The sequence below is a fragment of the Musa acuminata genome, chromosome BXJ1-9 (assembly GCF_036884655.1).
Source record: "Musa acuminata AAA Group cultivar baxijiao chromosome BXJ1-9, Cavendish_Baxijiao_AAA, whole genome shotgun sequence".
Classification (NCBI taxonomy): Eukaryota; Viridiplantae; Streptophyta; class Magnoliopsida; order Zingiberales; family Musaceae; genus Musa; species Musa acuminata.
This window is the reverse complement of record NC_088335.1, coordinates 9,648,962-9,672,065: the sequence shown is the minus strand read 5'-3', so window position 1 is coordinate 9,672,065 and position 23,104 is coordinate 9,648,962. Positions and strand designations below refer to the sequence as shown.

At 37.4% G+C, this 23,104-nt stretch overlaps 3 protein-coding genes across 3 annotated transcripts in view; 1 reads left to right on the top strand and 2 right to left on the bottom strand.

Annotated features, from left to right (window-relative positions):
- Positions 1–12,554, top strand: part of LOC135593104 (nuclear-pore anchor-like) — a 30,719-nt gene extending 18,165 nt beyond the window's left edge. Inside the window, exons 29-49 of the mRNA XM_065082925.1 lie at positions 1,055–1,138; positions 1,212–1,286; positions 1,388–1,572; positions 1,654–1,756; positions 2,399–2,515; positions 2,928–3,020; positions 5,115–5,267; positions 5,339–5,392; positions 6,911–7,024; positions 7,199–7,276; positions 7,445–7,594; positions 7,674–7,745; positions 9,444–9,599; positions 9,680–9,733; positions 9,868–9,955; positions 10,025–10,089; positions 10,160–10,267; positions 10,418–10,477; positions 10,660–10,846; positions 10,915–12,167; positions 12,251–12,554. Coding sequence (XP_064938997.1) covers positions 1,055–1,138; positions 1,212–1,286; positions 1,388–1,572; positions 1,654–1,756; positions 2,399–2,515; positions 2,928–3,020; positions 5,115–5,267; positions 5,339–5,392; positions 6,911–7,024; positions 7,199–7,276; positions 7,445–7,594; positions 7,674–7,745; positions 9,444–9,599; positions 9,680–9,733; positions 9,868–9,955; positions 10,025–10,089; positions 10,160–10,267; positions 10,418–10,477; positions 10,660–10,846; positions 10,915–12,167; positions 12,251–12,322 — 3,321 coding nt within the window. The 3' untranslated portion in view covers positions 12,323–12,554. The remainder of the gene's footprint in view (positions 1–1,054; positions 1,139–1,211; positions 1,287–1,387; positions 1,573–1,653; positions 1,757–2,398; positions 2,516–2,927; positions 3,021–5,114; positions 5,268–5,338; positions 5,393–6,910; positions 7,025–7,198; positions 7,277–7,444; positions 7,595–7,673; positions 7,746–9,443; positions 9,600–9,679; positions 9,734–9,867; positions 9,956–10,024; positions 10,090–10,159; positions 10,268–10,417; positions 10,478–10,659; positions 10,847–10,914; positions 12,168–12,250) is intronic.
- Positions 12,555–12,786: 232 nt separating this feature from the next.
- Positions 12,787–14,166, bottom strand: LOC103997929 (gibberellin-regulated protein 3-like). The gene is made up of 4 exons (XM_009419273.3): positions 14,013–14,166; positions 13,896–13,931; positions 13,743–13,788; positions 12,787–13,151 (listed from the first exon to the last, which is right to left on the bottom strand). Exons 1-4 carry the CDS (start codon positions 14,073–14,075, stop codon positions 12,967–12,969), a joined length of 330 nt encoding a protein of 109 aa, XP_009417548.2. The 5' UTR covers positions 14,076–14,166; the 3' UTR covers positions 12,787–12,966.
- Positions 14,167–17,096: 2,930 nt separating this feature from the next.
- Positions 17,097–19,906, bottom strand: LOC135593102 (IAA-amino acid hydrolase ILR1-like 1). Its single transcript, XM_065082924.1, has 5 exons — positions 19,345–19,906; positions 18,553–18,678; positions 18,162–18,473; positions 17,864–17,992; positions 17,097–17,792 (listed from the first exon to the last, which is right to left on the bottom strand). The coding sequence occupies exons 1-5, from the start codon at positions 19,771–19,773 to the stop codon at positions 17,412–17,414; spliced, it is 1,377 nt and encodes a 458-aa protein (XP_064938996.1). The 5' UTR covers positions 19,774–19,906; the 3' UTR covers positions 17,097–17,411.
- Between the last annotated feature and the right edge of the window lie 3,198 nt (positions 19,907–23,104).

Sequence of the window (23,104 nt, the reverse complement as noted above, 5' to 3'; positions counted from 1 at the left end):
GTGTGCTTCATGGCAAAACTAGGAGATTCTGATGTTATTTCAGATAACACTTATAAATTGGTTTTCTCTTCTTATTTTAGGCTTAATGTGCATTAGTATCTCTCATAACTTCACTGTATATTGTGGCCAATGTGATCATTTTATTGATACATAATTGTCCCCGGATATGCATTCAGCACTTTAGTTGTTATTTAATCAGCTCTCTTATCAAAGACTAAGTTCTGCTTTCAGCAAAGATTTTGGGAAACCACCTTCCACTATTTTTAGCAAATGATCATGTGATTGCCTGAGTACTCTGATTGTGTGTTGGCAAAAATCATGCTTTTTAAGTTTTTCGTGTTTCTTAATCCATTTTGATTCATGGACATTATGGTTACAATTGACCCTTTCAGTTGCTGCAAGTGTTATATTAACTTTGAACTTTTCATAAAAAGTCATGCTTTTAAAATTTTCATTTTTTATGTTGTCACCTCTTATGTGCGGACATGTGGTTGTGATCAACCTTTTAGTTGCTTAAGTGTTTTATTACCTGATAAATCCATACATGTATTCTTAGGGTGTATCATCAATGAGGTCTTTTTTTTTGGCTTGAAAATATAAATTCTGGTGTTGATATATGGTTTGAAGTTTGAACCATTCCTACAGATGCTTTTGTACACAAAGTAACAATGTCAGATGTCTAGCATCTGCACCATTGGATAAAATTAGTGTAGAGAACCATATAGGTAGGCATTGACAATTATGAGTTATGTCTAGTGATCAGCACTGATATTGGATATTGGTAGAATGTCAAGTGATATTCTATGAGACTATGTTCCTTACCTGGAAAAGATTCTCATATGAAATCTCATTGAAGTTGTGCTCCAGCAATTATCTGCTGTATAATTGTATAATAATTCAGTAATATATGACAAAGATTCATCGTCATTCTTATACTATAATTATACTGCAGATTCTTATTCCATCATATTAATGAAATGATATGTTAAGCTGTACCCATTTTTACCTGAAAGAAGCACTAAGCAAATTTTGTTTCTTTCAATGATTCTAATAGGTTTCTGGAGAGCTCTGGAAAATAACAGAGGAGTTGGAAAAAATAAAAGAAGAGGCAAAAGCTAATAAGGATTATATGGTTCAGGTATGGTAATCCAGTAAATGTTTATAATATTTTATTCTTCTATAATTCTATGGACTTGGATCTGTCTGGGCAGTACAAAGAAATAGCACAAACAAATGACGTGGCACTGAAGCAAATTGAATCAGCACATGAAACGTACAAATTGGAGGTGATTCAGACTTTGATTAGAGTTGACAAGTTGAACATGCCAATTTCTTCTCCGAGCTATTTTCTTGTTACTGAAAATTTTGCTTTTCCTTTTGCCTTCAGGCTGAGAGAGTAAAGAAGGCCTTAGAAGGTGAAGTTTCATCTCTCAGGGATAGGGTGTCTGAGCTCGAGAAGCAATATGTATTAAAGTGTGAAGAAGCTGTCTCTCTTACTGAAGCCAAAGATAGGGAAGTCTCTTCTCTCTTGGCTGAAACTTCAGGACTAAGGGGAGAAATATCTCAAAAAGTGTATGTTTTTCTGAAGTTCTTTATCAATTTTTTTAGTGAAGTTCTATTAGCTCATCATAATGTTTCTCCATCTTACTGTAGAACACAGATAGAATCACTGGGCACACAATTGTCACTGTTAAAAGAAGATCTAGAAAGGGAGCACAAACGCTGGCGAACTGCCCAAGACAATTATGAAAGACAGGTTCTATACTCCTCTATACATAAAACTCTTGGTTTTGACAGTTTGATACTTTAGATACTTCTAATATTTAGGAAATTATTGAAAATTCATTAACAGTTAAATAATCATTGATTATTATTAATACATAGAGCAGTTCATTTAGCATTTTGGTTTTAGTAATATCATCAATATCAGTCAATCTGTAGCAAAATCTGGGCAACTCTGTGGATTTGTGATTATTTTGGGTAAAGTTCTCATGTTTTCAGTCAATCTGTAGCGTTTGGTTTTTTAATGGAAGTGTTAATTAAAAAGACATTTTGATGAAATATTTGATGGAATCACAATAATTGTTGTTGAGTTGAACCTAGCTAATCTTGATTGAATCCTGAAAGTCAGTGGAGTCGTGATCAGAATCAGCAAACTCCCACCTGTCTAGGCCTATATTGTTTTTGTGTTTGGCTGAGCAGGTTGATCCTTGCTGATCGACTGGTACTACTAATTTTTTGTTTGACTTGCATTGGTTGTGGCTTTACTAGTTTTAATGTGATTTCAATGATAGATTTTTAATTACTACTGCTGTCTAGACCAAAAGCTTCTTTACTAGATTTTACTTTTTTTGTTTTATGAAGAAATTAGTGATTACTATCCTAGCTGTTTTTGCAGGTTATGCTCCAATCAGAGACAATTCAGGAGTTGACTAAAACATCTAAAGAGTTATCTTTGTTGCAATGTGAAATAGCAAAGCTGCAGGAGGTTTCAGATACCATCAAAACTGAAAATGTATATTTTCTATCCCAACTTATTTGCAAAACTTGTTTGCTGTTTTTGCTGTTTGATATCTGCAAAGTTAGTTGTTTTTTGCTTGTATTTGCTTCTATCCCAACTTATATTTTCTCCTGTTATTGAACTCTACTGTGGTCAACATCACCCTTATAATGAAGAGTCAGCAAATAATGTTGTTATTGTTTTTAATTAAATATGCCCATGTTAATTGCCATGTTTTAAACATTATTTTCCTTTTTCCTGCTTTGTTTTCTATTATTTGTTTGCTCATTCGTGAGCTGGGAGTGTGATTTTGTGGTCCTATCTGTTGTGCGTAAGTTTTTTTTAGGGTTGTCATTTGTGCTGTCTTAGGTTTGATGTTTTACTGGGTGTTCATACTTAATTTTGACACACCTTTTTATGGTTTCAGGAAATGCTGAAGACATCATGGGAAAAGGAAAAGGTAACTTTGCAGGCTATGAAGGATGAAGCTGAGAGGAAATCTAATGAATTAAATGAACAAGTATGTCGTGTTTGTCCAATTGGTTATTCATTTTTTTATTTGATTGATATTCTGGTAGGCCTTTGTGTACTACTAGTATATACTATATACTACTATTATCTTTTTACTAACTGTAATTGAATATGTCATTGCTATTTAATTCACTTTTGTACAACAAAAGTGAATGGAACAAACTCTGGCCTCGAGACAAAAAGACAAACTTTAGAAACAATTTTGCATTATAGTGTCTGGTTAAAATTGTTTTTATTTATTATCTGATTTATCATTCTAGAGGGCATATTATGATCATACTATTATGGAAACCTTTTACATTTTAACCAGACACTCTCATGCAAAATTGTTTCTAAAGTTTGTCTTTTTGTCTCAAGGCCTGAGTTTGTTCCATTCAACTTTCATCAATGAAAATAGGAACAATGGCAAAGAAAATACATAATAAAAAATATTCTTCTCATTTTGGTTGACTCTAATCTTGATGCTATAAGTTCACCGATAACTTTTAGTTGTCAGTTCTGTTGCTTCTGACTTAATTGTTTCATTAACTATCTGCATGGCTTAGCTGTTTTCTTTTTCCCTGGAAAATTGATCTATGATATCATAGATCAATCCACTATTTTCATGATCACATCTTTCCGGATTGTTCCTTAGGCCAGGGCTCATTCGATTATGGCTAATGGGATAGATAACTGGAGAGACATGAAGTACATGCAAGGCAAAGAAATATATAAGAATTTTCTGTAAAGCAACTTCAATTTCCATTAGATCAGTGAATTATTATGGTGTCAGTATTGTTGACATAGATTGTAGTGGTGACATATATTGTCTGGTATTTTGGGTCTTTTTAAAAGTATCTCCCCAGCTAAAGGTGGAAGTATAAGCTGCAATTACTAGTATGGATTTCTCTAAACATGTGATCGTTCTTCTGTCTCAGTTTGCACTCGAGCAATCATGGCTTTTCTAGGATCGTTCTTCTGTATTAGTGTTTGTTCCCATGGATAGCCCACATGTAGATATTGCTAACCATTGAATGTGTGTTGTTGATGCACCTTTTCTTGTTTCCTTTTAGGCTTTATGGAATGTTGATTTCGTTCTTTCGAGTTGCAATTTTTTTTATAACCTGGATTATGCGAGCCGGAAAAATTGCCTATCAACAATTTCAACATAGTCTACCAGGACAGTAATTTTTATTTGGATTACAAGTGTAGACTTGCAGAGCTTGAGTTGACGAGCTAAATTTGTACTGCAGATAATCAATTTGTTTGAGAATTTGTACACAACCAGGTTAATTATGTTTGTTGTGAATTAGTGCATGAAACTGATTATGGAAATGATAATTTAAAGTCTTTCATTCTGTATAACGTATATTAGTTATTATAGATGGCGAGTATGAAATGATGACTTTGTCATAATCTAATATATTAGGTGTTTTATGCAAGCTTTTTTTATCTCATGGAGTGGAAACACGTCATCTAGGAAAGGCTGAGGCTCAGCTTTGTTTACCAAACTAGTTCTTCTTGTTCTAATCTTCAAGTTGACACTCTGCTCAAAATGGCTCACTTGTATGCCAGCTCCACTTTGGATGCATGAGACACTGGAACATGTGATTTTCTTGCTTTAGGATTAGTACTTTAAAATTCAGGAGCTTAAATTTTTCTGTCAATAAACAGAAGGTGACAGGAGAGAAATCAAGAGATTGAAATGTTTTGAACAAAGTAAGATTTGCAAATTGATGTAGTTTAAGTTAGGATAGCTTTCATGATAATGATGATTAATTCTTGAGTCCCTTTAGAATTAGGAGGGAGCTTTTCCAAAAGGTGTATCATGTAACTTTAGATAGACATGAGGTGATTTTTCCTGACTTTTACAACCACCCTTGCTGATTCTTGTAAATCGGTGTTTTGGTGTTGGCGTATCTCTACTAAGCTTCTATAACCTATGTTTTTTTCCTTTATATAATGTTAGTTTTATATGTCTTTTTTAATCTCATTAACATATCATCTGTTGCCTACCGGAATATCTGAATATTAGTATGAATGAATTATGTAACTGCATTCTATTCCACATCTTTTAAGCATTTTCCCTGTTGTCATCTTTCAGAATAAAATATTACTTGGTCAGCTGGAGTCTCTGCACGTTAGATTAGCCGATAAAGAGCACAATTCTGCTGGACTTTTCGCTCAGAGTACAGATTCAAAAGCAGAGAGTGATTTACATAGTGTTATCAGCCATCTTCGCCATTCTAAAGAAATAGTAAGTTGAGTTTATCTGCTACTTAGGTGGTTATCATGTATGTTTTAAATGTCATGATATATAATATGCAGGCAGAGACTGAGAAAACCTTGCTGAAGCAGGAAAACTCACGGCTACAAGCACAAGTATGTTAAATTTTTTATTCACTGTTCTCTTAGTTGCAACTTTTATCTATATTTGTCTTTTTTTTTTCTTCTCTTTTACAGATGAAATTGTGAAAACTACATCTCTAATATTCTTTATTTGATAGAAACATGTTGCTTATACATTGAGGATTTTTATTCTGAAATTTGTTAGGCTTTGAAAAAAGTTAGTAGTATGAAGCATGTTACTATTAACGGCCTCTACTTCCAAATAGTGATCCTACAACTAAAAAGTGTACAACTATTAATTGTGGTTATGACTTTAAGAATTCCAAACTGCTTCAGTAAGCTGAGATGGAAATACAAGAAAGAAACAGTGAGTGGCAGCAGGTGACCATCCCTGTGGCAGTCCTGCTTATAAGAGGAAGCTGAGTAGCATTTGTGGGACTCCACTGCCTATCTGCCATGCCCCAGGAGAGGTGATAGTAGGAAGTTTAAAATACCTGTTGGACATATATATGTATTGATTGGTATTTACTTGTTGTGATCTAGATTTAAAACCTGGATGGTAAGTATTTTCAACCTTCCAACTAGGAACTCCAATCGGTTTGAAGGAGACGAACACCAGAGATAGAAAACCCTAGGAATGCATGGGGCATATCATATGCTACAATATTAGAATCATGGCCGTCCATTGATAAATAGGAGAATAAGTCAAAGAGGAGAAAATAAAAGGGAAGAAGAAGAGAAGAGGAGAAGATAATGCCGAAGAAGTGAAAGAAAAGATTGGTGGGAAGCAGCAAACTGAATAAGAAAAGCCTTTATACTAGTCTGCTTATCATTCAAAAACTGAAACCTTGGTTAGCTTCAGATTATATGAAGACACAAGCCATTAATGAGAAATAAAGAGGGGTCGTTGATGGACATGTGGTGTAAGGAGATGAGAGAGAGAGAGAGAGTACATTCAATTATTTCTATTTCATTATTTGTTCCTTGGTTAATTTGGAACCTAAGGTACACATATGTATGTTGACATGCTTTTGAAATAACTCATTACATTATATTATTCAGTGTCTTGTATGAGCATTGTGGGACCTTTGCTGCAATCCATGACAAGTAACCTAAGTAAAATTAATTAAGTTCATAATTGGCTACTATATGATTTATTCTCAGTTCTTAATCTCATCGAATATAACAAACAATAGCATCCATAAGTGGGATCAGACATTGTGCACTATTTTGACTCATCCATATTCAATTGTTAAAAACCCAGCTAAATACATTTTAAAAAAGTGTTTATTCGTCACTGTGTACTTTGTTTTAGGAAGCATTATTTCTTTAAATGATGATATACACAAGGACTTTCATTTGAATCTAGATATACTGACTGTCCATTTGAAGAACCTGTAATGTATTGCTTCTGAAGAATGATTTTTTGTTTTTCAAGAGCATTGCAGGAACATTTAAACATTGTTCCCTTTTTTGCTTATGGTTCACTTAATACAATATGTTTTAAATAAATTCCACTGCTCTTGGTAAAACTTTTTATTTTGTTTTTAGCTTGAAACTGCTCTCAAGGCTTCTGAGGCAGCTCAAAAGTTGCTCCACTCTAAATGTGAGAATGATAGAGCGATGTTATTCAAGGATGAAGAGTTCAAGGCTCTGCAGCTTCAGGTGATGAATTTATAATTAGTTTCTTTTTCATGAAATTTTCTGTTTTTTGTATTTTTGTGGGCACGGGGGGAGGGGGAGGGGGGGGGGGGGAGGGGGGTTGTGTGGGGGGATTTAACGACATTGGTTAATCGCAGCAGTCAATGGTAATTTCACAAGTCATTCAACTTTTTGCAGGTAAGAGAAATCAATTTGCTTCGTGAAAGCAATATGCAGCTTCGTGAGGAGAACAAGCACAACTTTGATGAATGTCAGGTTCGGGAAAGTGTTTGTTACTATTGCTAATGTGCTTGTAGGAAGCATGTGATGTTTTTCTTATTTTCATACAATTAGTAGTTTCCTAAAATCGAAAGTATTGGGTTGCATTATAGAATTAGAATTTGGTATTTAGAATATCTACTTATGAGTCGTTATTGTGCACAGAAATATCGTGATGAAGCACAAAAAGCTAAAGTAGATGCAGAAAAGTATGAAAACCTTCTAATGGAGAAGCAATTGGAATTTGATGCATGCCAAAAAGAGGTTGAGATGCTGAGGATAGAGATAAACCACCTAAATAATAGAATCAATGAGGTATTTATAACTTTAGGCCAGAATGAGAAAACAGTTACATAAATGTTTAAGAGATCAAGTGTCTTCCTCCTTGTTGCAGTTAGCTGAATCTCATAAAAATATCGACCCTGAGGAGTACGATAGGATGAAAAATGAACTCCAACAAACTAAGGTGAAATTCTGACTTCTATGTCTTTCTTCTCTGCTGGTAATTCAATGCTTTGTATCACTTGGACATTAATGTCCATCTTCATATTGTTTTGTGATATACTATCTTATAGTAGGTGGCAAATTGCATCTTTTGTTCAATGCATTTTGTCTTTTTGTGTACAAGAGAGGATTGACTACAAACTAACATGTACAGTAACTTCTGTTATTTTAAATGTATTTTCCTATGAAATTTTGACTCAACAAACAAGAAATTCTTACTGATTTTGCTGTTTGTGGTGAAATGATGAATTGTTGGTTAGACAACAAAAGAACTCTGCTTCATTTATTTTATGCTGGTGTTGCTAAATGCAAGCATGTTGTATGGATGTATGCTTTCTGACAACTATACCTGAAAAGAAGTAAGTCTGGCACGCATTGCGACAAACAGAGACTGGTAGAATGTGCTGTTCTGTTGAGTGCCCTGTGGGCACCAGATGGGACGAAGTACCAGTTCGTTTGATTAGGATTTTGAAACAAGTACTGACAAGAAATATAAAGAGAAGAAAAACAACAGAATTTCATTACTGTTGAAGAACAACCAAGTAGAGTTGGCAAAACTGACTATTGTTACCCTGTCCCTCACCAACAAGCAAATCATATCCAATCATAGATAAAAGTTGTCTGGCTGCCCCTTCAAGGATCCTTCTAACCCTTCTGTCCTAAGAATTAGCACAGCATGATGAATTCATCAGAATCCCACCTCCTTGCTTTTCCTGATCCTTCGCCTAAGACTTTCCAAACATCTTGAGGGGCCCAAGATGTTGCTAGGAGGCCAAATTTCAAAAAAGAAACCTTCAGAGGGGAACTGAAGCAATTAGTTTGCTAACTACACTGTGCAAATCATCATGTTGGTGGCCTGGCACAATACTTGCAGAACATGCAATTAATGAAGGGTGGGCCCATCAATATTTGGTTAGCAATTGAACAGAGGGATAACAAATGCTGCAGTCAACCTTTAACAGAAGAGTAGAAACTATCATATTAGGTCCAAGTTTTTTGGTCTCGTAACAGAACTGATTCTCGAAATAGGTTTTGATATTACATGGTTTCTCAACCATGAAACTATGTTGGTAGGCACTTAATGCTCTGGGCTTTTATTTAATTTCTTATTCATGTATAAGATAATTCCATTTTCATCGTTACCAATGTTCCACGTATCATGGTGAGTTGTATGCCTCCCTTGTGCTGGTTTGTCAGGGAACTGGTATCCTGGCATGCAATATTGTGTATTTTGACAAGGAAATTTTTATTTTTTTATTTTTTCATACCAGGCTGACTAACAAGTACCCATTTGATAAATTATCAGATCCGATACCCAATCGATACTTTAAACGTTGATCATTCACATAATACATCCCTCTGGATAGTAAATGCTTAAGTTATGTCCAGACTCATCCTTTCTTTATGATGGATCCACTCTCATTCTGATGTCACTTTTTTTTTAGTGATGATGTAAGCTTTATTTATTGTTATTGTTGTTTGTGTGATCAACTTCAATGTTAGTTCATTATGATTTGGATATAAATGAATCTCATACATTATAGTTCACCATCTAGATTATAGTATCAGTCACATATAGGTTTATTGTCTGTCATCCTCAGATGCATTGTAGTTATAATTATTAGGTTTGTTAGTAACATGTTTCATATGTGATGATTAGGTGTTGCTAAGAGAATCTGAGGCGGAGGTTGGACTGGCAAATAATCTTGTAACAGAGAAGCAAGGAAATATATTGAATTTAGAACAAGCCCTTGCGAAGTGTAAACTTGAATTAAATGAAAAGGAGAAGAAGTTAAATGATGCTGTTCAAGTTGAAGTAATTTTCTCCAAGTGTCCCTGTTATCTAATATGTTTTCATCAGGCTGAATACTGATTATATGGTATGATGTGACACAGGGAACTATCAAACAGGAAAATGAAAAACAAAAGAAACTTCTCTCCATTCTGAAGGTTGTAGTTCTATCCTAAAATATCTTTATTGGTATAACGTGTTTGATTGTTGGTGATATTTTAGATCTTTTATCTTAATTTCTTTAGAATTTTTATGCTTATTAATTGTCGCCATATAATTGTTCATTCTTCAGAAGAAAAATGATACTTTAGCAAAGGAGAAGGAGGACTTGAACCAGGAAAAAGAAGTTCTGCTGAAAGAGATAGAAGATTTTAAATCAGGTACTGACCAAAGAACATCGACACAATTTTAAATTACTTTGCTTCTCTTAATTTGGTCAAGATTGATAGGAAGGAAGACCTCAGGTGACACTTCAACTGACCAAGCCACAAAGGAAAAGGACACCAGAATCCAGGTTTGTGTTATGTGCCAGAAGTTAAGGGTTTTGTCATTCATGTTAATTTTTCCCTGACATTGGAAATCAGATTTTAGAGAAAACTCTAGAAAGAGAGAGGGACGACAACAAAAAAGAGAAACAAAAACGGCAGAGTACTGAGAAGACAATGTTAGAACTTATTCAGAAAGTTAATAAGGTTCTTTCTCATCTCCTACAGTAGTTTTTCTTTAATTTTGTGGTATATTGCTGTGACCACAAAATCCACCATATCCTATTTACTCAATGAGGTATTTGACTGGTATGTGGTGCTATCTTTAAAGAGCGTGACTGATTTATCAAATTTCAGGATAAGAAATCATTTTTGGAGGAGTTCTCGAGGCACAAACATGCTGTTGAGATGTTGAAGGTACCCCTCTTTTCATGCTTCTTCCATGCATCTGTCTGGTTAGTCTGATGTGTACTGTGCATGCAATACTTCTCAAAATTCTCTGATACTTGCATGTTGGACAATATATTTTTTACTTATTTGAATTATTCTTTTCCTCAATCTCTGATGCTGTTTTCACTTTTTTTTTTTTTTGCTTCCAGGCAACTGGAGTAACAGCTCCTCAGCTTCCTTCTGAGAGTACGTTGGATGAACAATTTGCTACATATCTTCAAACAACTACTCAGCTAGAAGCAGCTTCAGGTTCCATTGCAGATGATGGGCTGGGAAGTCATTCTGTTGCTGTAGATACCTCAGCCACCGATACATCTATGCCTGTTGCAGGTTCCGGTTAGTGTGATCAAGAGTTTATCCTTTTAAGACGATCTGGTTGTAACTAATTCTCTTTACTTCTTCAGGGCGACAAGTTTCTGCTCAGCAGATACGGCAACTGACATCTCAAGTGAAATCTGCCGAGGAAAAAGAGAGAGGGTCTACTGTGGTCAAAGTAGCTACTGGGGCACGCAAGGTAGGGAGGAGGCTTGTCCGCCCTCGTCTAGAGCGACCTGAAGAGCCTCAAGTTGATGTTGGAACCTCTGGGATGGATGGCCCGACACAGATGGAAGAGGAAAAGGCTGGCTCATCCCATGAACCAGAACCTGCAGGTGACAATTCTTTGACACAGTCGACATCTTCTAGTCGCAAACGTTTGGCCTCATCAACAGCAGAGCAAAAAGAAGACATTGTTGCACAAGATGAAGTTGGTGCTGATACTGCTCCTCCGCCAAAGAAGCCCAAAGAGTCAGATGTGATGCAAGATGTGATCCAAGACAGCAATGATGAACAAATCATCTTGCCAGCAACTGAAAATATTGAAACAGCAGAGGCTTCTTTTCCATCGTCGAATGTCTCTGATGTACAAACACCTGAAGACATGGAAGCTGATCAGGCTCCTGTATTGCCAAATGAAGAGACTGCTGATGCAGTAGAGGATGATGATACCTTTGTCAAGGAAGAACCAGTGGAAGAGCAAAAGGCTTCCTTTGATGATACAAATCGTGAAGAAGAGGTTCAGGGTGAAGGTGATGCAATAGTTGAAGAGCTATCCGATAAGCCGACAGAAACAATTGAGTTGCTGGATGAAAGTTTGAGGAGTGAGGGTGGAAAAGAAATTCTGCAACTAGCTGCTGCTGATGAAGACGAGAAGGAAGAAGGAGAGTTGATTGCAGATGAAGCTGAGGAACAGGAAGAGGGTGGCAAATCAGGAGATTGCCAGCGTGAGTCAACTCCAAGCGATGGAGCCGGTATTGTTGATGAAACCGGGTATGCTGTTGAAGCCTCCTCACCTGAAGTTCCTAGCGAGAAAAATGCTAGTGCCGATGCTATGGATGAGGTTCGTGAAGGTCATAACAACGAAGATCAGTTTGTTCATGAAAGTTCACAAAGCCCTCAGAGATCCTTGGGCGTACGCGAGGGCTCACTAAGCACCACCGGGCATGCAACAATTTCGCAGCAGCAGAGTTCCAGTACTATTTCAGAGACGGAAGAATCAAGAGCAGGAAGAACAATAACAATATCAGAGAGAGCCAAGCAGAATGCCCGTCTAAGACAAGCTGGAATTGCAGCCCCAGCGACATCCAGAGGCCGAGGCCGGACCACAGGTGGCTTCAGGGTATGTTATACCTCGGCATGACAGTACCCTTTCTCTTGACTTTCCACAACATTATCGTTGCTCACAAAAGTTGTTTCTATTAGGGTAATCGTGGGGCAGGCCGAGGAGGAAGAGCACGAGGTGGGCGTGGGCAGCCTTTTGGTGAAAGAGAGTGAGCTCTCTATGACGCCATGTTCAATCCGTGAAACGAAGCCTTGGTAGCTGATGGGACTCGGAAACGGTGTACGCTTTTGTAGTTTGTTCACTGTTAACTTGCACAAAAAATTCATTGAATTTTTTGGCGCACATTAGAGAGAACCTTATAATTGACGACATATTTAATTATTCTCTATGATTTGTATGTGAGAAAAATGTGTTAATATGACAATTGCGATCACTTAGTGTCTACATATGGAATTTTATATAATGCGTGCTTTTGAGTTAATTGTCGAAGCTCCGTTGTCCCTTCCGCTGCCCTTTTGAGGCGGCGTTCTCCACAGTTTCAAGCGGAGTCGTTATCTTATCCATCTCGCTTGAGGGACGTTTTGCCTTTTGGCTTGCGGAGGCAGAAACGTGGTGTTCATGTTAAGCCGAAGCGTAAGTAAAGCGGATCCGCATCTCATCCTATAATTCACACTCGGACCGCAAGGGGAAGTGCATTATTAACGCTCACACGTAGCTAGTATCTCACATAGATGCTACAAAGACACAGATGCAGACGCAAACAGCAAGAGACGATGAGAGACACAGAGCTTTGTGCACTACATAGGAGACGAGACCATGGAAGAGACACGGCTCGGAGGAGGAGGTGCGTCTGCAACTAGGGGCACTTGGTGCGATTGCCGTGGGTGGTCATGTTGGTGTAGCAGGCGCCACACATCTCGCGGTTGCCGGAGGTGCCCGGCGGCACGCACTTACACCTGAAGCAGCACGTCCCGCACGCCCGCTTGCACAGGTTCGGCCTCGAGTGCCGGCTGCATCTCACCCCGCACAGCCCGGCGCAATCTGCAAGTCATTCTCATGCACTGTGTAAAGCCGACACAACCATTACCAACAGATGGAGAGCTCTCGACAAGAGCTTCAGTGCTTCTTCTTGGCTTCTCCAACTAGATAGTAAGCACAGCTCAAAGGAAACGTACGCGTCCAGTTTTGGCAGATGGGTCTGCAAGAAGACACGGCTGCTAAAGATACGTACGTTCTCTTAAAGGAAGAGACCGTAGTGGTGAAAGGTAAATGATGATGATGGTGACCAACCCATGGCCCCTTCTGCCATCGTATATTTATTATAGGTGTTCTCTGCTTTGGGTGGCCTTTTTCCTCGGCCACTTTAACGCTTTTGCCTTCTCAGTGGGATGACATCCACGTGAACGTTTCAGCATCCAATGCTACCATGAACGTTTTAGTTTGAGGCTCTTTTATGGTTCTCAGAACCATTCTCACCTCTTTGTGTGATTCATCGAATATGTTGCCTTCTTCTTGTCATCGACTCAAAATCCAACCAAATCAGCATCATATTACACTAATTTCTTCGGAAATGGGAGTCATGCAGCAGTATGGTGATCAAGGAAGCAAAAGGCTAAGAGGATTAGTGCTCACCTATCACGGGAACCGGCGGCTTTCCATCCCCTCCTCCTGAAACAGGCTGTGGAATGCAAGAAACGATGCCACTACAACAGTTAGATCAAAACAGAGGATGGAAGAAGAAGAAGAAGAAGAAGACATGGAAGTAGCTCATGCAAGTTACATTACAGGTTCATCCTCAACGACCGCCTTGCGCAAATGAGCCTGCAAGCATTTCGAATGGATTATGAGCAGGAAGGAAAATTCCGAGACTAGATCTGATCCAACGAAGAGGGAGGGTGTTACCTGATCAACCAGAACACAGAAGAGAAGCACGGTGTAGAGAAGCTGCCTCCAACGCATAGCCATGGCCAGTTGGTGGAAGAGAGAAGCGATGATGAGCCGAAGTGAAGCACAGAGAATATATATATATATATAGGCTGAGAGAAGATGAGCAGTAGAGTATTCTGTGGGTGTGGGCAGGCTGTTGAAATGGAACCATGAACCCAATTCATTCATTAATAATTCAGTTTTAAAAATTATAAACAATTATAATCGATTCGAATCGAATAAGATCGATTTTAGCTTAAGAAATAATAATTTTATTGGACTTAAACTATAATGATTGTAGAATTTATCGCATATTTTAATATTAATTTGTTAAGAATGAATGCAAATATGATTGTTTTATGTTAACACTCCAATCCCTATTTGCTCAGTTGTTGTCACTCACTCTTTGGCAAGAAGAGTAGCTGAGCAGATGTTGAATCCGAGAGAGTCTCCTTCCACAGCCTATCAAACTGTGTACATGTCATTGCCCACAGCTGAGATTGGCAATGCAACTCTCTGAACCTTTCTCGGTTACCATTCATTGATGTTAGCATCAATAACAACAAAGCCAAGCCGTAATCTGATCTCAAGTATTCGAGATTCATTACCATATGAATTGAGCTCAGTAAATCTTACCGTACCATTCATTAATTGTAATTATTTCACACATACATTTTTATCTACGACAAAAGTGATTTCTGATTGAGATTTCCTCCCTTGAAAAGACTCCCAGTAAATGGTTTGCTTTGTCTGATTGTGTTCAGCTCCTATGCTCCAGCAAAGCCAACAGCCTTTTGTTCTTCCATCATGCAAATTAAGGGTTCATGGAGTACAAGGCATTTCAGCACCTCCCACTGCTCCTCCTGCTGCTTCTGCACTGAGTGTAACCATAGCAAAGAGACAAAGGTCTCTCTCTCTCTCTCTCTCTCTCTCTCTCTCACTATCCATCCTTTTCCAGCTGGCCTCTCGCATTTAACTCAAGTTTTGACCCAGTAGAAAAGCTATGTGAGTCACTTTGCCTCTGTCTTCTCTACGTTTCATCCTTCAGCTGCAGCACACTTACTGCGGGCCTTAAAGAGGTGGAGCAGCCGTGGGGGCCACAATGAGAACATGTCTCCTAGGAATTGATTGGGTGATGGCAGGGCCGATGTGTCAGTACTTCTTGGTGGGACCTGAGCATTCGGTTCGTGGATACAGCTGGAATCCACTTTGGATGGTTGGGAGATGGCATGGCCCGAAGGCGGATGCTGTGCTTCAGTCGGATGTTGAGTTCACAAGAGGTAGAATCCGACATGACGATCCGTATCGTCACATCTGATCTATTGGGTCGGGTGAGGAGAACGTTAGGATCATCACATCTCATACATATTTCATCAATTTGTTTTCTTTTATATTTTCTATGTCATACACTTGCATGATCAAACTCCACGAGCTGTTTATCTTTGGCTTTAGTTCGAATCAAAATTAAATCGATCAAAAATCAGAATCGAATTGAGATAATCACTCGAAGGTTTCAAATCAAACTAGAATTAGTGATTCTAAACTAATTAAAAATAAAAAAATTAAAACACAAATGAGTTACACGATAAAGTGATTAACATTTTAAAGTTTAATGACTTGGGTTTAAATATAGGTGAAAGCTTTTTAATTTTATTTTATCAATAGAAATTGACGATTCCAATCATATTGGAATTGGTTCAATTCCGATTCTATTTTTCACAAAATGAAAATTATCGATAGAAAATCTTGATCCCTCAACCGTGCATATGGAGGGTTAACCATAATGATATTTTTTTCTACAACAATACTAACCTAAGACACCTTATATAGGTCACAAAGAAAAAAAAAAAAAAAGTCTAATAGTAAGTCGATATCAAAGCTAAAGTCGTTATGAGCCAAACTTAATATATGTCAATTAATTCTTTCAATATTTATCGGTGTGAGTTTATCCTATTTTTAATTTCACTTATATGTTAAATATCCTATTTATCAGTGTGATCAAACCAATATTATTTTTTATTTTATGATGGCCAATATCTATTTTTTTCTTAATTTTTTAAACTTATTTATTCTTTTACGAACTCTAATACTCGAATGTTAACTAGAAAGAAAAAAAGAGTTAGGGTTAACATCGATATTGTTTTGACTCGATCATACATATAAGCTCAAAGGGACTAATTCATGGTAGTTGATTCATTAATTCTCATTTATATTCAAAAAATATATTTTTTTATATCAGATTAATTATAATATTTTAAAATTATCTTCACTTAGATGGAGTATCTAACATCGATAACATCATCTATAATAGTATTCGTGATATAAAGATGAACAGTACTTGCATCCCTTACCTCAAGCTCGTATCAATCTTCTGTCGTCGCTCATCTTTTTTTTATTTATCTACTCGTCGCTTAAATGTTCTTGATTTGACTTAACAAGAGAATCTTTTATCTTACTTTATAGGGTGAAACTATTTCTTTCGTCAAACTTTTTTTTAGAGTAAGCATAGTATAAACAATCGACGACATTCTTATTAAATCTCTAATCACTAAAACTTTTATGCTTTGATAAAAAAAAAAGGAGAAAACCAAAAACCAAAAATCAAAAAAATAAACCAAAGATTAATAATTAAAAATAATTAGAAAGTCAATATAAGATTTAATGTGATTTAATGAGAAAATTAATTTTTTTATAAGATCAATTATGAAACTCTTAAGTTATTCTCACTCAAGTATGACTCCTCTTATAATCCTCTCTAAATCTACTAGAGAAACCCTCTCGGAATGTTTTCTTTTCTTATCACCAAAACCTTAAAATAGGGGAAGTATTTATATGAATAGATCCTAATTATCTAAGGAATATTGGTTCCTAAACTAAATCCTAATTTTAATCTACCAAAACATTTAAATTTAAATGGACTCCTTCTAATTAATTAAACATAGTTAAGACTTAAAATACTCATCCAACCTAACAAATATAAACCTTTGTTCTTTGATTCGAGTAACTCTAACTCTAAACGCATTTGTTCTTGAAATGAAGATTAATTGTCTCGGAAGGACATCATCGCCAATTCCAAAAATTCATTGAATGAGAGGTGCGGTAACGACAGCAGGCTGAGATCAATAGCATGGGTTGCAGCAAACACCACGCAAATAAAAGGGAGACAAATCCAAGTAGGCCACAGCTGAGGCTTCCTCCTCCTCTTGGATGATTCGTCCTCATCCAATACAAGTAGATGGTACAGAACTCGCCCCATTACGATCTCAATTTAACGAATGAAAGGAACTCTCCAACCATATGTGCAGCGCAATCTCAGACTCACAGTCCGAAGAAGATGATGATGATGAGATCTTATCAGAAGTGGAGATGGATCCGTCAGTCTGCAGCGCCATTGGCTGACTTGAGAAGATAGAAGTGTGCGAAGGCCGCATGGATGGCTGCACCGACGGGCAGAGCGTCCTCATCGATGGTGAAGTAAGGGCTGTGTGGTGGGTGAATGGAGCCAATCCTCTCATTGTACGTCCCTATTAGCAGCAACGTCCCCGGTACTTCCTCCAGGAAGAAGGCGAAGTCCTCGCTGCCCATGACCTGTGGAGCTACTCGTGTCTTCTTCTCTCCCACCACTTCTCTCGACACTTGCTGCACGTACTCATGGATCGCCCTGTCGTTCACTGTGGGCGGGATCGGTGGCTCCTCCGACTCCAGGAACTCGATCTCCGCCGTGCACCGGTACACTGCTGCTTGTGCTCTTATGACCTGCACGGATAGCGAGCATATGATAAGCTTGTCATGGTTTCGGAGTGAAAGAAAGGTAGGGTTTGCTTTACCTCTTCGATTCTGCTGGTTATTTCGTTGAAGCTTCTCTTGCTGAAGACCCTGAATGTCCCAGTAATCGTGACTGAATCGGGAACAGTGCTGTATGAATCGCCTCCATCTACCTTGGTTACTGACACCACCTGCCGTATGGCAATAAACTCATGAGTCGATGCATCGATGAATCATCATCAGCACTCGAGAAGAGAACCAAATGACAAATATCAACAGAGACTTAGGTAAATTGTAGAACAGAGGCACTCTGTTCTCTACCTAAAACAATTGGAAGAAGAGAGGATACGGAAGATGTACCTGAGCCTCCAAAGGACTGGCTTCTCTCGAGACCAGACTCTGTAAGCTGATCACTGCTGCTGAAGCTGCCAAGATGGGGTCAGTTGATCCTTGTCGAGTCACACCGAGGCTTCTCCTCCTCACAATGGCTCTGAAGTTTCCGCACCCAGCTAAGAACTCCCCTGGCCTGGAAGCCACAACCCCAGTAGGGAAGATGTAAGCGACGTGCATGCCAAGGATGGCCTCTACACCTCTCAGGGCGCCTTCTCGGATCATCTCCGATGCCCCCACACCCTTCTCCTCTGCCGGCTGAAATAGCAGAACCACAGTTCCCTGAAGCAGCAGAGGAATCGAGGTGTGTTAGAACATCTCATCACGCAGTGGATTCATGGCAGGAGATGCATTCTTTTACCTGCAACGTGTGCCTCAGACCCTGCAGGATCTTCGCCGCCCCGAGGAGCATACTGACATGTGCATCATGTCCGCACGCATGCATCTTCCCCTTCACCTTGCTCTTGTGCTCCCATTCGACCAGTTCCTGCACACGACCACTGCCTTTCTTAGCAGCTTCTCATGAAACTTTGACTCGCTACGTTAGATTCCCAATAGAAGACGCAACGTGTGAAACCTTAGCAATTGGAAGTCTGGAACACATATGAGAAGAAGTGGCAGTGGGCAACATTGACTTTTTGAACCAAAAGATGGTCAAATATTGCTTACACTAATATATTCTTTAATAGAACGTTGGCTACTGGTTTGACCATTGTCACCCGTAAGCCTATCAAGAATATTAGGTTGACGAAGTTCCAGAATTCAAATTTCTATATATGTATACATCAAAATTGCAGTCATTCTGCAGTAGAATACTACTCACTTGGAAGTTTATACAAACAGCTAAATTCTCGCATAATGTAAGTGAATTTAATTAAAATGCTTCACATCGTGCTTGCTAATTGGGTCGCAAATCAAAGTTAGAATTGGATAATCCTTTCATATGTTGTTCTTCTCTTTCCTTTTTTCTATTTTAATCCAAATATATATAAAAATATCTGCCTTCAATTTAGGGGGAGATGGATTAGTGATGCATGAGGTGCCATCGACATCAAAATCCTTAGCAGTCAACAGATAAAAGGAATTGTATATGATTAAGACGCTGTGTTGGATGAATTGTCTGATGGTTTGAAGGACGAGAGCAACAAGTTACCTGGATGGGCAAAGCATCCATGTCCGCCCTGAGGGCCACAAAGGGTGGGAGCCCGGTGCCTATCGTCGCCACGACCCCGGTGCCGGCGACCGGCCACTTGTAGGCGATGCCCATCAGGTCCAGCTCCCGCCGGATCCTTTGGCTCGTCACGAACTCCTCATGAGCGAGCTCCGGGAACTCGTGGATGTCCCTCCTCACCTTCCTGAGCCAGTCCACAGTCTCCGGAGCGTTGGCTAGCCGCACAATCTCTCTCGTCACAGATTCTTCTTCACTCGTCTCCAACTGGAACCCGGAAGAAAAGCCTGTGTCAAGGCCGACACACTCGTTTCTGGGAGGACGGGGGAACAAGGGAAAGCTGGAGGCCGACGACGCCTGGACGGGGACGAGGAGGAGGAGGAGGAGGGAGAGGGAGAGGCGGGAGCACTCCATGTGACCATGCGATGGGTTGAGGCGAAGCAAGAAGCGGATTTGAGATAGATACTTATAGTTGTGCTCCACAGCGATGACGGTAACATCACACCTGAAACCAAAAAGGAGGGTGAAGTGATATGAATACCCGATCAAAAGCCAAGTCTCACGCTACTCTCACGGCAAAACCCACAGCCTATAAGATGGTGCCAATGCAGAGGACGTATGTGTCTCACGCACGTCCATACGAAGGAAGAGGACCATAGTTTCCACATGTTTAATGTGTTCAATGAGAGAGAGAGAGTGCGTGTGTGTTCCAAAAGCATCCGTCTTGGATCACTACGTACGCACGGCAACAAAGTTGGAAGTTTCGGTGGCATGCTTTTTCTGATAGTACGACCGAAGCATCTGCGAGGAAGGAGCTGAAGACTAGTTGACAGGATTGTGAATCACAAGGGAACAAACACGAGGCAGAGAGAGAGAGAGAGAGAGAGAGAGAGATGCGTCCAAGAAAGAGTTGCTGTGGGAAACATTAGACGAAAGCTGCTTTCTTATCTGCATCACAAATAATTTTTGGACGAATTCACAGAATTTTCCTTTTAATTGTGGAAAGTGCCCCTCGAATTTTCTAACAGTGTCTACTTTTTCCCTTTTCATGACATATGAAATATTCTTTGTGTTGACAGTCAGCCCACATACCTCCTTTTCCACCTTATCTTATAGATTAATCTAATAGGATAAATTATTCTAATTATAATATTTTAAAAAGAATCTAAAAAATGTTATAATATAGTATAAAAATATTGTAGCATGATATTTTTATACAAATTTTATAAAAATACTCTAAAAATAATATTTTTACACTGATGTTTTCAAATAATAACTAAGAAAACACTATAATACAATATAAAAAAATACTATAACATAGTACAAAAATATTATAAGTGTACTAGGAATACATGGTTGTGGGTATTCCATATATTAGACCAAATAAATCATGATTAATGATTTTTGAAAAGAAGTTTGTTATTGATAATTTCTTAAAAAATAATAATTTATAATTTATAATTTAGTTTCTCATACCAAACTTATCTTCTTTTTTTTTTAATCCCTTAACATCACTTGTCGCTTAGCGTTCTCTCGTTCCTTAATGCCCACTCGATATATGTTCAACCTCGCTCGATAATTCGATGCAAGTGGATAAGCATGTCATTCGAATGCTAAAACCATTTTATTATTTATTTGTCACTTAAAAAAAGTAAAAAATAGAAAAAAAAAAAAGGATTTGTTATTTGCTATCGCTCGATGCTCGAAAATAAGAACAATAAAGAAAAAAAATTATTTACATCTATTTATAAAGGATATCTCTATACTATTAAAAAAAATTAAATATAAATATAAATAGTGAAAAAAAAAGAAGATTGTGAATAAAAATCTTCATCTAAGAATGAGATGCTTTCCAAAGTAAAAAAAAAATCTATACAGATGGACTTTTTTTTGGGAAATTCTATTCTTCTTTCGGATTCCTTTTTGGAAGAGAGAAATCAAAGTCTCAGACTTGGGTAGTGACGTGCTCGAACAATCAATCTCGCGTCGACGGTGGGATGGCGATGCAGCCAAATCTGCAGAACAGCTACAGTTACGGTGACAATACGTACATAAAAGAGAATGCAGAAAAGCTTATTGTCGACAAGACTTGGGGCAGCAGATAAAGCGTAGGTCTGATACTTGTGGATAGCCTTTCCCACTATTGACTTGAAGATACATAATATATATATATATATATATATATATATATATATATATATATATATAGGAAAATATTGAAAAAAATAAACATGATGCGACAATATTAATAGTCTAAAAAATAGCACCTTATGTGTGTGAAATTTTTATCTAAACTAATTCAATCAATGGCCCCAAAAATCTTTTTGTTGTTTTAATGCTCCTATGTTGTCGATCGATATGAATAATATTTTGTTAGGTGTAATAAGTATTTTTAGACTTCTAATGCAAACCAAATTTAATCATATATTTGTTCTCTTCAGAATATTTTTTCATATGTTTTTTGTTTTATTATAGGTTATTCTTTCCTAAAAATTGAGCGATGATCTATCTTTAAATCCTTTATCGGTTTTGTTTTCAATCATTTATTTTTCACTTGTAAGATAGATCATACGAAATTATGGATAGATTGATTCTTTGTAGACGGCTATTATAAGGGCATCATATCATATAATTTAAGTAAAATCAGTTAAATCCGATACTCGACTCTCAATATAATAAAATCTCTTGAGAAACATGTCTTAGCTAATTTGGCCCCTAGACATCATTGACACGTGTTCCAATAGTTACCTCCGCATAAGTCAAATAAGAAGGCAATTCAAAGGAGTTGAGCATCATATTTTCTCTTTAAACATGACCCACAACCTTTCTTCTTTGTTCCACTAATCTTAGAACCCAAAAGTCAAAAAGAAAAAAAAATGTTTCAAAGAAATTAATCACGGTTGGTCAAATTTGTAGTAGTAGTAGTCTTCATTTAAGGCACGTTATTTCGATGATTCTTTTGACATAGTATTTTTCTACCATAAAGCCATATGAAATTACCACATTAGTGGTCAGGTAATTAATGTATTAGATTTTAGGCATCATCTGTTCTAAGAAGGAAGAGTTGACCGACTTCTTTCAACTTTGAGCAGAACAGGAGAATCAAGAAAAGATGTGTAGAAGTATTGAAAAACGAAAAATCTAAGAGAATGATCTAATTGTGTTTAGAGAAGATTTTTCATTTGTGTAAATCAAGCATCAGATCATCTTTATATGGAAAAATTGATGTGTAATAAGCCAAACGACTATACGCAATGATGGCCAATAAATCTAATTAATGGATATAATTAAAAAATAGTAAAGAAAACAATAAAGAAGACAGTGAAAAGTAAATATATTTTCTTCTTGTGGAAGAAGTGAAATGAATGAATTTTTTATCATAATCTTTTTTTAATCCTTTTCTTTTCTTTCTTTCTTTCCATGCCATGGATTTTACCAACCAAGAAAAATAAAATAATTATTATTATATTATATCATTTTTAAATCTAGTACGTGAAAAATTTAGATTTATTTGATTCTTCTAAGTCAAAATTTCCATTTGATTTAGATAGAAAAGGAAAATACATTTCTGCATTTATGATAGAGAATGATTGCTTCTATAGATTTCTTTCTGGATTCAATTGAATTGATAGACAAATAAATACATATACTAGAATGCAGCACATCATATCCGTACATCTTTCGATTTTTATACACATGAGATTCATGATAAATTTGAATCCTACCGTATTTATGCAATACTTGT